Genomic DNA, 15,470 nt, shown 5'->3' with positions numbered 1-15,470 from the left:
TGCATTATCTGTACAATGCTGTGAATATAGAGAGATTATTCTTCTACGGGTTCTGTATCAGTAGACTGGAAGAGTTAAGTGTGCCCTCTCTGAAGAGCATCATGTAGTATACAGGGAAGGCAAAGGCAATAGTTATGTTTTTAAGCAAAGGCATAAAGAAAGGACAAATCACAGATGATCAAAGTCTCAGCATATCACTATCAGGAGGATGAATTTTGTTCATTCTGTGATGGTCTGAAATGATCTTTTTTTCCAACCATGAAAACTTGATTTTGAATGTTCTTCGATATACAAACTCTGAATGCTTTTAAGTTTTTTCTTCGTCATCTGAGTCTCACAAGGGTGTTTATTCTTTCATAGAGAAGATACGGTTTGGTGTGAATTTTTTAAATTAACCTGTTTGTATTCATGCATCCTTTCAGTTAATATGGGAATTCATTCTTCTCCATACTGATTTCTGTTTCGACATTTAGAAGGTGGATCAATGAGGGATGCTACAAACAGTATTTTAACTGGCTGCAGTAGATTCAATAATCATGCTTTCTGATTTTAGGTCCTGCTGTGGTTCCGCCTCAGTATTATGGTGTTCCATGGGGGGTGTATCCAGCCAATTTATTCCAGCAGCAAGCTGCAGCAGCAAACACCACAGCAAATCAGCAAGCGGCTTCCCAGGCACAACAGGGACAGCAACCGGTATGTTCTTTGTGAAGAGCAGATGTGCAGTTTTCTTACGTTACTGATTGTCATTGTCTTACAGCATCCTGAATATTAAGGTTATTTTGCAGTCCCAGTTTTTCAAACAATAAGCATTAAAAATAGTTCCTTTAATTCAGGTAGCTGTGCGGTTATGTGTATGTCTGTACACAGGAAGGTAGTGCTTCCTGTGTAATAAATTATTGTAAAGTTAAAAACTGATCTAGAAAACTAAGATAAGGGGATGAAAAGATGCGTTCTGTTAATTTTAGGAGGGTATTGTTTCTTTTGAGCTTGGGAAAAAATTGATCTGTGGGGGTTTTTTTTTATAAATTAGCTGGAAACTTGAATGCTACACATTTTTTTCTGTCTCTTTGAAAAGTAGGGAATTAGTTGTTATCAAGAGTTTTGATGTTCCATAGGGCGGAAGGATTGCCCATATTTTTCTATGAGAGAATAATTGTATTGCAACATCACAATGTACCGTGTCATTTTTGCCTTGGTAAATCAAGAGTGAGCAATTGTTATAAGCACTTGTTGAAATTTCCATTTCTTTAAGTAATTTTAAGAAAATGCTAATTTTCTATTGTTACTCTGGGTGCATTTTTAAAACTATTATATGATCTTTCAGTGTAAACAAATGGCCTTTTTTCACAAAGGAAAATCACAAATTTTCTAATCTTATGCTTGAATGAATGTAAATATTTTAAATTTTTTACCAGCAGTATGGTTACTTTCAGTGCCATTCCTAGAAATTTAATATAAGCAGTGGTTCTGAGATACCATGGAATTACAGAGTGATTTCATTACTGTTTTTATATTCAGGTGGATCTTTCTTCCTACTGTTCATTTTTGTCAGTGACCTGCATTGATAACTAAATGTATATCATCTCTCCAATGTCTTTTTTTCTCTATAAAATTATTATCAAATTTATTCAAATCACATATAAGATACTTTGTGGGGATATATTGTGAATTGTATTTCTCCCTTATTTTGGACCTGAAAAAGATGATTTTAACCAAGAGGAACAGAGTGGTTGCAAGAATTTAGATTGCTTTTCAATCAGATTCCCAGAGATATGCTGTCAGAACATAATAAAATATGCCTGTGCTACATGGTGATGGAGTGTTATGTGAATTTTTAAAACTTAGTGGGTGCATTATTTACAGGACTGTTGGCAGTGGAGTGTTAATTATTTAGACAAGTTACTACAAGCGCTGAAATATTCAGATTTACATCATTCAATTGCCTGGAAATAATGTAAACAAATGTGTTTATCAAGAAGGATCAGGTGTTCAGTTAATAAATAATGTAAGTTATAAATGTATCACTCTTACAGATTTTCTTCCTTACTTTGTACTCATTACCATTGATGGAACATACATGAGTCCTGCTGTCCAGAGCAGGGAAGATATTTTATGGTCGTATTTGTCAGCAAAATAATATATACTTTATATGTATGTATCCTTGAAAACAAGATGGAGTATTGCCAAAATTAAATTCAGAGCTAAGAGGCATCAAATACACAAAGCAACTGTTCTAGACCTTTTTTAACATATAATGGACTTGCTTCCTTACCTTTTAAGGACCTTCCTTACCTTTTAATTGGCCTTTTCCAGGTTCTGCGTGCTGGAGCAACTCAGCGCCCACTTACCCCCAACCAGGGTCAGCAAGGGCAGCAGGCAGAGTCACTTGCAGCAGCTGCAGCAGCAAATCCAGCTTTGGCTTTTGGTCAAGGTCTTGCTACAGGCATGCCAGGTATGTATGTTGTCAGTGGATTAAGAGACTCGCTGAAAGTTACAATATTGGAGTTATTAGGTAACAGATCAACAAAGTCCTGTTATGTTTATAAGCTGCTTAGAATTGAGTTTTGTAGCTTTATGTTGTTCAGTTGGTTTAAAATGCTGGCACACTATTCTTGGAACACAAGAAACTCCTCTAGCATTTTTTATTTGGAGCATTTTCTCTGTATTTGCTGTTAAAAGTATATGAACAAGGAGTATCATAGATTTTTGCAAGATAATGTCATATATAATGAACAATAGCATGCTGTCTTCAAAGGTTGTGTGTTCTCTGGTTCCTCTGCAACAGGATGTATTAATTTTTTTTCTATTACAACTTCTTATTTGGGACACAACAGTAATAATATCTAAAATTCAGAATCCAAAATTAGGAAAATTAAAACAAAAGTACTGCTTAATCATCTCTGAAGATCACAACGTGCTTGAAGTGGAAGCCCTCCCACACTTGGAGCCTCCTTTTAGCGTGCATGGCTTCTGACTCATCAAGGAGTGGTTCATGTGTCAGGGAATAGTTAGCTTGAAGTTCAGCATCACTTCTAAGTGTTTGGAACAGTTACCCGAGCAAGAACAATTTCAGTGTACCTGGCCCTTCTCTTCAATATGAAAGTTAAGATTTTTACATGGTTACGTTACATAACATGGATGGTAGCTGCATTCCTTTCACCTCTACAAGTTCTCTCCTCGATCGGCACCACTGTGAAATGCCACATGGCCCAGAGAAGGGAGAGTTGTTGCTGCATGCTCTGGGGCTGCACTGTGCACTTTGTCTCATGTGATCAAATTTTAGACCTCTGTCTGCAGAACTGACTGGCTATTGTGTTTCTCTTGCTTGTTTTATTTTGTAACTGCCATTTCTATTTCTTCTCATGCAGCAGCATCTTCAACTTTTAGCATCTTTCTCCTAAAATGAGGAATCAACAAAGTACTGTCCCAGCACCTGCCAAAGAGTATCTCTGCACCTCACCAAGGTGTGCTAACAGTGAGGCATATCAGAGATGTTATAAGCATCTTTGCACAAGCCTCAAAGGCTTAGCTATACCTTCTTTATTTTTTTGAGAGGGAGTGTTGTGTGGTTTTTTATAGTTACTTATAAGTTCTTACTTTGGGCTTGGAACATCTGTCTTAATTCAAGAGTAGCTCTTAAAACCCATAAAAAGATCCCCCCTCTAAACAGATGATTCAAAGTTATTACTTTGTGGTCAAATACATAAACTCTGTAGTACAAGAGCCTGTCCTGTTAGGAAGGTATTTGTAGACTTTTTTCACTCCTCTGCAAGCCCCAAGAGGTCTTCTGTGAAGGCAGGAACCTTTTTATCTAGCTTCCATTGTAGGTTACTGCTTTATCCCATCTGTTGCTACGTGCCTGGATGGCCAGAGAAGAATTCTTGTGGATATATTTCAGACTGTTCTATAATAAGAACTGTGTGCAACTGAGTTCAGCCCTACTCACCACACTCTTACAGAGAATAGAGCTCAAAGTGTAAACAAAGACATTTATTTTATCAATCATCGTAAAATAGGTTTGTAGTGAGTCATAGGGTGTGCTGGTGATTTCTCTTTTTAGGTGAAGCAGAAGGATATAGGATGATGAAATGAATACAAACCATTTTATATGGGAATCCTCATACTGGTTTAGATGTCTGCATTTGAGTGAGATGAGATACTTGGGCTCCATTTATAGCTAGCAAAGAGAAGTAGGAACTTTTAATGTTGATTTGTCTCCCTCTGTTTTAGTTACCTGATCTAGAGTTAAGTAAGTTTTGCTCCAGAGATGCCTTTTTCTATTCCTGTACTCTAAAATTGAGTCAAGATGGCTAAATAACATCGCCATACCAAAATGTGGTTCAGCGAATCCCAGGTAGCAAACCACTGAGCAATATATATAATGTAATAAACAAGAGGAAAATGTGTGGAATTCTTATTTCAATGGACTGAGATGTTTTACAAGAAAGTAAAGGTCCAGACTGTGTTTCAAGCTTTTAAATATTCTTTACAGAGAGAATATTTGTAGTTTGGCTTCACTGTGAGCTAATAAGGGAGAGTGTATTGTTGAGCTTGTCCACGCTGTTGTCCTTAAATTGTTAGAGCTGCTTTGTCCTTGCCACAGCCTTCATGTTGGATGACATTAATGTTATCCCAACTATGCAATTGTTTTATGTTCAATTTTGATATATCAAGTATTTCTTTATTAATTATTTAGGAGCTGTATTTCTGTATTGCTTAAGGCACAGATCTCATTCTACATGCAGAGTCAAAGTGTCTGAAATTCAGGTTACTTTTCACATAATATTGTTGCTAAGTCTCTTTTCAGAAAATCATAGAATCATAGAATGGTTTGGGTTGGAAGGGACCTTACAGATCATCTCATTCCAATCCCTTGTTGTGGACAGAGAATCTTCCACTAGACCAGGTTACCCAGAGCCCCATCCAGCCTGGTCTTGAACCACACCACGGAGGGGCTGTTCACAGCCTCTCTGGGCAGCTTGTTCCAGTGCCTCCCAGGAAAGAATTTGTTCCTAATATCCCATCTGAACCTATGCTCTTTCAGTTTAAATCCATTCCCACTTCATACCCTTGTAAAAAGTCCCTCTCCAGCCCTCCAGTAGTCCCCTTTGGGTACTGGACGGCTGATATAAGGTAAAACTTCACATTCTTGTTTAAAATCATTAAATGTGAAATACATTTTGCATTAGAATTGTGCAATTACATTTTAAATTCTTCCAGTCCTAATTTAGCAGGTCTTTCAGTAACAAGGATTCTTAAAAAACAGCGTTTCTGATTGAATAAATGTGTGAGACAGAGGGCATTCCCAGTTTCATAGTATGGGTCAGTATGCATTGTTTTACAAATAAAACCAGTCCTCACCACAGAAAACATCTAGATTCGGCTTAATTGTCCAGATTCAGGAATCTTCTTGTGACCTCAGTTGTCTAAGGAGCCATTGTGCTCAGTGGAGATCTCCCTTGTGCAGTTGCTGTTCAGAGCCTGCAGAGCTGCTCAGCTTACCTTAAAATAGATGTCGAGCAGCAGGTCTGCTGAATCCCTCCAGAGGCTCCACTGACTGCACTGACTGTGTCAGATAGAACTTTATGTAATTCACACAGTGACGTTGTGGTGCTGCATCTGGCTTTCAGGTGGGCATATAAAGTGAGTTGTCTGCAAAAAACCCCATGTATAAAACATTAAAATCAACAATTTCTATCTGTTGGTATTGCATTTTTTTTTTTAATTACCTAGAAGCATTTAAAGTGTAACATTGCAGTTGATTGTATGTTCTGTGCCTCCAGGTAGTAAGAAGTAGAAATCAAATTTCATTATAAATTTCATATAAGGAGAGTTACAGTATGGGCAAAGTTGCAATGGTTATAGGAAGTATAAATCATTTACTGGTAGGATGGTAAGTTTGAATTTGATTTGTGAGAGGACCCGTGCAGAGATAAGGCTGTGCATATCTTCATCAGAACAAGCAAAAAGTTATAGGGGTTCAGATTTTGGGGAGGGAGGGAGTCAGGATGGCATTGTTAAAAGGGGCAGATAATTGAGTTGACAGTAAGAAATGTCATGTCTGTTAAATTATGTAGAGAGAAGTGACAAACTGACATGAATTTGGATGTCATCATCACTGAGAGAAGTTGCATTACTGGATGGGTAAGAGCAACACTAAGGATGGGCAGCACAAACCAAGAGAACAGATTTCCTGCCTCTGGTTCTCTTGTTCTTTAAGTACATTCAAGGTTTGTGTGCTAATCCAGAAAGTTTTTCAAAATCTGTGGTTTTTGGAGACATTTAGAAATCATTTCAGCAAAACACCATATTGATAAACCAGATTGTTTACTTTTATATTCCCTGCTGATCTGGAGAGAGTAAATGTAGATAGAGCAATTGAACTCTAAAATAAAAGGTGTGATTAGGAAACAGAGTATGTTTTAGTTTTCTGGATTGCAGTGGAAGACCACAATAAGCTTCAATGTTGTGGTGGGGGAAAAAAGTTTTCCCCCTGGAATTAAAAAAATTGTAACCCCCCAGGGGGTTGGTGACCCTTGGGGTTGAGCCAATGAGCGCTCCTGCAAAATATAAACATATCACAAGCAGACCAGAAGGGAAGGATGTTGTAGTTGTTGTTGGAAGAGAGTGGCCATGTTCTGAGGCCATGAGGAGAAGGGGCCCAGTGCCCCACTGGGGGCTGGGCCCCCCCCAGCCCCGGCTGGGGGCTGCAGGAACCTGGAATGGTGTTAGACTGGGCCAGGTATCTGCAGCCAAGAGCTGGGGGGAGTTTCTCCCCTGTGAGCAGCAGCAGGAGACACTGAAAGCGGCGGCAGAGCAGCAGTGGATGGAGAACAGTGGCAAAGAGCCAGAAAGAGATCAAGAGCAGCAAACAGGCATTGCAGCCAAGGAGGGAAGACACAGAGATCTCTAATGGAGAGAGAGAGCGAAGACTAAACTCTGTAGAGAGAGTTGGGGTAAGAACTGAACCAAACCCCCCCAAATCCCTGAGACCCCTCCTAGGAGGAGAGAGATGGACTCCGGCTTGAGAGGAGTCTTAGAGTGCAGCATGCACCAAAGAGAGGAGCTGAGAAGCTCAGGCATCCTGGAAAACTGAACCGGGACAACCAGATGGAATGCGGAGGGGTGACCTTGCCCCCCCCGCTGTTGCTGCTAAGCTGGCAGCCTGAGACCTGAGACAGAGCATGGGAGCTCTGCAAGGGAGCTTGAATCCCCTGAGGAAAGGGACCGTCACGAAGATGCCCCTGCGCTTCGTGGTATGACGTGGTGACAAGAGCTTGTCCCTGATATCGCAGTCCACGGAAGAGAGGGGGGAGAGGAGACCCCCTTGTGTGTAATGGAAGGAGATCCATCTACAAGAGTCCAGCTACAGCTGCTGCATGGAAGACAGAAGAGAGGCTGCTGCCCTAAACGTGGAAAGGATCTTTCCTTTTCCCTTCTGCGCTTTTGTTGGAAGGAGAAGAGATTGATACATTATAAATACTGATTTATTATTGGAGAGATAGTTAAGATTGTATATGATGTATTATAATATTTATGTGTACAGTGATTGTAATATAATTCCCTTTTCCCCCTATATTGAGTCTTGTGTTGTGTCTGGAAAACCCATCTCACACTAGGTTGAGATGTGGGAGGGGGGCTTGGACCCGGGAATTGGATTTTAGTGGTCTCAAACCAGGACAAATGTGAAGGCACTGAAGTAAGCTTTGATAATTGTTAAATTGGAGGGGAAATTGGACAGGCACAGGGAGAGAGAATGATGTGATGGAGAGGTAATAAAAACTGAAACAGGAAGAGAGAGGGAATTAGAGAAGATCTGCCAAGTCACCACCTTATCTTTGATAAGAGAGAAGGCTGGGGAAGTTTTTATCTTTGTGCTCACCTCTGTGGGATGAGGCACAAAGTTTGTGGAATAGTGTGAAGAAAGGGAAGATTTAAGTTCTGCTATGAGAGCTGTCCTTAGATTACTTAATCTGATCTGAGATGGTCTCTCTGAAATTATATTTTTAATGTCAAAGCAAATAATTTTATACCTTTGAGGCTGTAGATGCACTTAGCAAAGTTTTAGCAATTTCACAAATAGTCCTACATTGCTTTGTTTTGGTAGATTTAAGTAGAAAGCTGAGGCTTCCTATTTCGGGTCAGAATGTATTCATTTCTAAGATTGGGAACACAGATGCACCCATCAGTTTTCATGCATAGCTTGAACCTTCTTTATAGACAGTATCTTGATGCTATTGACCTAGCCTGTCGTTACTAATTTTAAGTGCCCTGTCTGTGGGTGGATCACAGGTTGAGATAGTGACAGGGAAGTGTCAAGAGAAATTGGGCATCTTGTAATGTAAAGAGCAAGTCCAAGTTGCTTCCATTTTTTAATTTAGCAGTCATACAAGTCAATTATTTTAGAAATTCTAATATTAGTGTATTAAACGGCATTAGTATTAATCTCAGTAAATTTAATTTATGTAAAATTGTGAGTTATCCCCTCCCCAAAGTATTTTGCATTGGAAAATAGGCTCCTTTACATCATGGGCCTGAAGTCATATATGTGTATTAGTTTCAGATGAGCACAAGGGTGTAAACATATGATCAGTGCTTTTTTGTACAGTTACAGCATTATCCATGGGTTTGTACGTTTGTGGGCAGAGTAAATACTGGTAGATATTGGCCAATTCTGAGCTCTGAAGAAGTGGAAGTAGAAATTATGTAGGTACTAGTAATTAAACATTGCTAATGTATGCAGGTGCACGTTATTATAAAAAGCTTTCCTACTGTGTTACTAATCTTCTAATATTTTATGATGTGTTCTCTACAGAACTGCAGTAGAACAGACAGCAGTCACTCATCTTTCATACCTTGGGAATGTTGCAGCCTTTGTTAGTGGTGAAGGTAGAGCAGCATAGCACATTTTTGTAGGTGGAAGAGTCAGTGGCAGCTATACCGAAGGTTTCGTAATGAATTCAATTGTAAAAATATGTTGTGGTTGTTTTTAACTAGCCAAACTTTCAGACAAATGCTGTGGAGGACAATTGTCTTCCTTTGCTGTTGGTGGGAAAGAGAAGGTACATGGAATGCAAATCAAATAGTGAGCAGTGAGAACAAACAGGTTTGTAACAGTATAGTAATGACAATTTTTCGTAACCAGTGTAGTGCATTCACCTCCAGAACCGTGAGTTTAACCTAAAGATCTGGATTTTCATTGCTCCTCTCTTGTTCAGTTACTCTGAGTCACCTTTATATCTGTACATTTTCTTAGTATGAGAGAATTTGGACCAGTGTCTCCAGCTTCCCTGCAGAGCACCAGGCCAGTAGGCAGATGATGTTTCCATCTCTTTTTTTGAGCAAGGTGTCCAGGCAGAAGAGATTACAGAGGTGTTTTAGAAACTGAGGAGGAGAAAATATGACTTGGAAAGCTGGTGATTGTGGTACTTACCTGAAATTGGAGGCCGAGGTCTTTATGTTCCAGTCCATTTGCATTTCAGAGAGAACTCTGCTAGACCTAGTTCTGAAGATACATGGCAACTGACATGAACAACTTAGAATAGTATGCAAAATCTTTGTTCTTACATGTACAAAAATAGATGTGTGATTTTTGCAATCTTGGCTTTTTTGTTATTAGCATTAGTATGGATATGGACATGGGAGGAATATTGAAATTGTTGGGTTTTGTTTTATTGCTTTATATAAGAATAGCCAACCTAACAATTGGACATCCTTATATTTTAATTGACAGCACCCTTTCTCGGGTTATCCTAGCTCGTCTCCAGTTTTTTAAGCATTCTTATTCCAATTCATCTACTTCACTATAAAGTGTCAAGAGCTTTAAAATTAATTCTCTTTTCTTGTCCTAAATAAAGTTTTCTGTTTTGCTTCTTTTGCTGTCCTTCATTCATATATTATATCTGTTTGCTTTCCTATTGCTTGCTTTCTTCCTTTTTCAACTCCTTTTATCCCCCAATTCCCTCTCTTAACTGTCAGCTGAATTAAGTGTTACACTTGGATTACAGCCTTTTATTCCCATTAAACTGACTGGTACAAGGTAGTCCTGCACTTACAGCATTCCTTTCCTAATGTGCTTTTGCAGATGGACTTCTAAGTGTGGCTGGTTAATGTATGGAATTGCCAAACTTTGCATTTAGTTCAGCCCTTTAGTTGTACAGACTTCAATAGCTTTTCCATGTGCAAAGAAGTACAAGAGAAAGTTGATTTGATAATGATCCAGATATGGTTAGTTGTGTTGTGCTTGTACCTTCTCACTATACTGTTAGAACTTAAACCTTGACAGTACATTCAACTTTAGATAACTAAATTTAGCCGTTATTCTAGTTGTAAAATATTAAATGAAGCATTTCTAAGTCCAACTTTGTCACAGTGTTTTACAGCATTCAACTGTTTTTTCGTTTTAAAATCCAGTTACCTTTCAGGGGCAATGTGGAAGAAAAGATCTGGTTTCATCCTTGTAGTTTGTGGTTAGAATATTTCCAAGAGAGAAGAAATACTGCTTGTATGAGACTGTCTGTACTACTAATCTTCATCTTCTGTATTGTGTAGGCTATCAAGTACTGGCTCCCACTGCCTATTATGATCAGACTGGTGCCTTAGTAGTAGGCCCTGGAGCGAGAACTGGCCTTGGTGCACCAGTCAGATTGGTGGCCTCAACTCCTGTTCTAATCAGTTCTGCAGCAGCACAGGCAGGTAAGTGTTTGATCCTGCATGGAGGTTTCTTTCACTTCTGTACTGAGTCTTAACAGTAATGTTGATTAGTATTTGATATTATTGATGTTTTCTATGCATCTGTGACGTTTCCTAGTTGTGAAGTATATACCGTGCATGCTTCCTTTCTTACTTTGTCTCCTCCTGTTCTCTGAGACTGCTGTTTCTCAGATGTGGTTTTCCATTTTTAATTTGAATTTAGAGTCCTCTCCCCATGCATATACAGGCATGTTTCTGCAAATGTTGTTACTTGTCAGATAGGAACATTTTTCCTTCCGCTGCCCATGCATATAACATGCACTTCTCATCAGTCCTCTAAATGGTGTCCTTTAGAAAGCATCATTTCATTGCTTCGGCCTGGCAGAAGATGGACTGCTCTGGAGCCTTGCTATGCTTTTCTTCTGAAAGTATTTTGTCCTGAAAAGTGTGACAAGGAAAATAAGTATAGAACGGACAGCAGAAGAGGAGAGTTAGTTATATCAAAAGTCTCTAGTTTTCATCTTTTTTTTTAATCAGTTATAAGATCTAGTACTACTTTACTGAACCATTTATTACATTTGTTAAATTAAAATCCAAAATACTAACCTCAGATTAATTAACTTAATCTGTTCAGAAAATTAGATTTTAAGTTAATCTATAAGCTTCTTTCTCTATGCAGAACTCGCTTCTGACATTAGTAGCTGGAGATGTCTTTGAATGACTCTTAGCTGCAACTCTGCTATTGCAACTTTGGATATAAAAAGTTCAGTAAACAGTAATGTGTTTACACTGAAAGTTCCCTCATTTACATTAAAAGTTCTACAGCCTTGATTAGCCTACAACATATGCTGTCTTCATTTTTTTCCTTGGGTAATTAAGATTGTGTAATACTACAAAGTCTCTTTTAGTCCTTTAATATATGAATTTCTGCTTGTTTAAGAGAGCTTCAAAAAATACAGTTTAGCTCTGAATAGTCCATTTTCAGTCAGAAATGTTTGAGAGAGTAATTATGATTGAAAACGTGTGTTTTACAGCTGCAGCTGCTTCAGCTGGAGGAACAGCAAACAATCTCGCGGGAGCCACGAACGGTCTATTTCGGCCACTTGGTGCCCAGCCACAACAACAGCAACAGCAAACAAATAGTAGCCTACAATCCAATTCATTTTATGGCAGTAACTCTTTGACCAGTAACTCCCAGAGCAGTTCCCTTTTTTCACATGGTCCTGGCCAACCAGGAAGCACATCTCTTGGCTTTGGAAGTAGCAGCTCTTTAGGAGCAGCTATCGGCTCTGCACTTGGTGGATTTGGCTCATCAGGTAGGTTGTTAATATAGTGAGGACATTCTGTGAGACTTTTGTGTTAAGCAAAAAAATGTATCTGCATCAGACATACACGTAGATGTCTACAAAGAATGCAAAAATAAGTTACTCAAGTTTAAAACAAATTATAGGGGAGTAAAAAGGGTTTTTTAAGTTCACTCGGGCTCTGTATACAAGATGCATTTTTGAACAATATCTTGTAGTCATAGATCTCTCCAAAATACTTCTCCATACTGATCACTGTACTCTGGCCCAGAAGTTTGTTACTGTTTTTTAGTAAGCCTGCTTTTATTTTCAAGGAGGTCTTTATTCTGTGCTTAAAATAACAATTGATGATATTTGCGATATGCATTCTTTTGTTGTAATTTTCATGTCAGGAAAATTCTTAATTTTTTTCAAACAAATTAAATAGCATATGACTTTCTAAATTTGATCTAATATTGAAATGTTTGTTTTATAGGATTTATAAAATAAAAATGCTTAATACACAAGAATAATCCTTGTTAACTCCAGTAAGTTTAATCTTAGATACAGTTAAGCCTAAATAGTTCTGTACAGATCTGGGGCCTTAAATTATTTCAAGATGCTCTTAAATATTATCAACCCATTTATATTAAAAAAAAATTAAAATAATTGTTTTTGTTATGTTTCTGCTGTGTAGCAGAAGTTTTGCATTCATACAGTTTTTAAACATGCGAGGTAGGTTTTCTTACGTTCCAGATGCAGTATTAGTGAGGCAAGAGAAATGCCATTTTTTTAAAGACTATTTCCTTTGGCTATTAACCTCTAGGTTTACAGCACTGAATTGCCTCTTATTAATATTATTCTTTTAATGAAATCAGTGGAGCGTGTTTATAATCTTATGTATCTTGCAGATGGGTAGAAATTGGGGGAAATGTATGTACTCTAACAGTATTTTTTTTCAAAATTAAATACCCTAAGGAAAGTAATTTTTTTAAAAAAATCAAATATTGAAAGAAATGTTAAAAGTGAAGAAAAAAAGAAGGAAAAACATGCCCTTCAGTGTTAAGACATGATACTTGTTATTTGGTAACTAATTGTAAGTGACTAATGACATCAAATATACTGCAAGCCAACACAGTTTTTCTTGGTGTTGTTTTTCATAAAATAATTGGAAAAATTATTTACTTTAACAAAACTAATGCTGGGAAATCCAGAATCAGGTTTTTACACTGATCCTCTCTAATATTTCATTTTGAAAAGGAGACTCAAAACATTCCATTTTTAATTAAAAAAAAAAAAAGACAAATTTTGAGGCTACTCAGTTGTGTAAAGTTTCTTAGTTTTCATTAATGCCACAGCAGGTAAATTTTATTTACAGAGTAATTGTGCTTTCCAAGTGCTATATTCTGTAATATAACTTGTCCTGAGCTACTTGCAGGATTTCAGTGAATCCTTAGCAGCTGTGTTTCACTCTAGGTACAGTTTCAATACGTTGGTAGATAGTGATGATAAGTATATCTGCATTTTAATGCAGTGCATCCATTTAAGCCTCTAGATAAAATAGATTTAAGTCATGAAAGTTTTTATCCGGCTTTATCATAAGGACCTCCACAGAACACAAATTTTAGTTGTATATCTACTTAAGAACAATCAGCATAGTTCTTTCTGGTGCAGGAGAGGAAACCTTTTTCTTGTAGCAAAGGTCAGTTCCAGAGCTTTGTCCAAAGCCCTGAGCATGGAGAGCACATGCTGAAATCTTGCAGTATCTGAGGTGATTTAATTGGCATGGCAGTATCCACAGGGAAGCAAGAACCCTGTGCTTTTGCAGTTTGAGAAGTGCTGATGAAAGGTGCTATCTAAACCTGAAATATTTTTAGTGGTATTATTAGAATAAAAGTATATTGAAAGTGCCCTTCTGCCAAGTATAAATTTTACTTGCTCTAATAGCCACTTAAAAAATGCTTTCTGATTATTTATTTTTTAGAGAGCTCCTGAGCTGTGTATATATATATATATATATATATATATATATATATGAATTGAATTACACAAATGAATACTTACAAAAATGGTATTAATGCATGTTGAGGTAAATTGAAAACAAGGTTAATTTTTTATCTGCCGAGGTTTCAGCTTCTTTGTAACTCCCCTCAGTGTGTTGAAAAGGTTGAATTTCAGTTAAAGTATAGCCATGAGTACTGATAGATGGCAGTACACATCTTGCCCTTATGTTTTCAGTTTTTACAGGGAGGAAAAAAAATAGCTCTGCAAAAAAATGTAAAGGTGAGCATGTTCTAGCTTGAATGACTGAACAAAGTAACAACTGGAAGTGGCAAACATAACGTATGTTGCTGTAATGGCTGTATGTACTTACAGTCTCTGTTCTTTTATATTAAAGTTATTCATCCTCCATTTAAAAGGTTTAGGTACATGATGATAAGTTACTGCAGCTTAACAGGTAGCCAAGAATTAGATCAACTGTGACAGCTTTCCAAATGCCTTCTCCTGGCTTGTAACAGCTGTAGAGTAATTGCATTAGATTAGGCAGGGGCAAAGAGGAAAGCTAGTGCAAATTATCTGCTGGGTTTTGTGAGCTTTGCTTGTGTGTGTGAAAATGTAGCTCAGCTGCATTTGGTAACTTGGTAAGCTGCAGTAATTTAGCTGAGTAAGAAACTCTGAAAGATGGAAATACAACAATCCATCGTGTAGCATTGTATTAACATTTATGTGGTTTACTGAGCCAGAACCTGTAGAGCTGGTCTCAAAGCTTGAGATTTCTTTCAACTGTTGCCTTAATTTGCTCTTCTGGTTTCTTATTCTCAATCTCCTTGCCTAGTTAGTCCAGTGTCTTTTCCTTCTGGCTTCTCCTCTAGTATGTCTTCCTTCCCAGTTTCCAGGCAACATTTATCTCCTGCTTCCCCCTCCTAAATACGTTTCTGTTTCTGCTCGTACTGTGTGATGTTCCCATCATCAGCTTATTATTCCAGTCTTTTTGCCCCACAGTCACATATACCCTTCTAGAGCCTAACTTTTCTTCAGATCTGCTTTCTTCTCATCCTCACTGAAAGTGCTTTCTAGTTTTTCTTGCAGTCTCCTTGTTGGCTCCTTTGTCTGACCTTTCTCTCCTCCTTCTTCTGGTTTCCTTTTTTCTCTTTCCCCCCTCCCAAGTCTATTTCTTGTGTTTGGCTTTTGTCTCCTCTGCACTTGGAATAGAAAATATCCTTTCCACATTGCCTGATGGGCCTTCCCAACACAAGGTGGAATCTTGGACAGCAGTTTCAAGAGTCTGTTTTTGACATGGCAGACAGAAGCCTAGAAGTTCAATTGCAGGGAAAAACCTTTATCAGCCATCTCAGAAGCGCTGTGTATGGTCAGGAGTTTTCAGCAGTGAGTCTGTAGCAGATCTGTGCTGAACTGGGATGAACTGTGATTTTGCAGAGATTTTTAGTTCAGTCAAAGAGAGTGAACATAAAGGTCTCCTGTTGCTGGCGTATT

The 15,470-nt window shown here is 38.0% G+C and overlaps 1 protein-coding gene across 7 annotated transcripts in view; it reads left to right on the top strand.

The window, feature by feature from the left end:
- The window catches only part of PUM2 (pumilio RNA binding family member 2), a 72,809-nt gene that overhangs the window by 37,363 nt on the left and 19,976 nt on the right, over positions 1 to 15,470 (top strand). For all 7 annotated transcript variants that reach the window (XM_032681588.1, XM_032681585.1, XM_032681584.1 and 4 more), the window contains exons 9-12: positions 554 to 693; positions 2,314 to 2,452; positions 10,552 to 10,695; positions 11,727 to 12,008. In XM_032681588.1, the coding sequence (XP_032537479.1) occupies positions 554 to 693; positions 2,314 to 2,452; positions 10,552 to 10,695; positions 11,727 to 12,008 (705 nt within the window). The remainder of the gene's footprint in view (positions 1 to 553; positions 694 to 2,313; positions 2,453 to 10,551; positions 10,696 to 11,726; positions 12,009 to 15,470) is intronic.

Source organism: Chiroxiphia lanceolata, chromosome 3 (genome assembly GCF_009829145.1).
Source record: "Chiroxiphia lanceolata isolate bChiLan1 chromosome 3, bChiLan1.pri, whole genome shotgun sequence".
Taxonomy (NCBI): Eukaryota; Metazoa; Chordata; class Aves; order Passeriformes; family Pipridae; genus Chiroxiphia; species Chiroxiphia lanceolata.
Note: the sequence above shows the minus strand (reverse complement) of the source record. Positions and strands in the feature narration are given on the sequence as shown.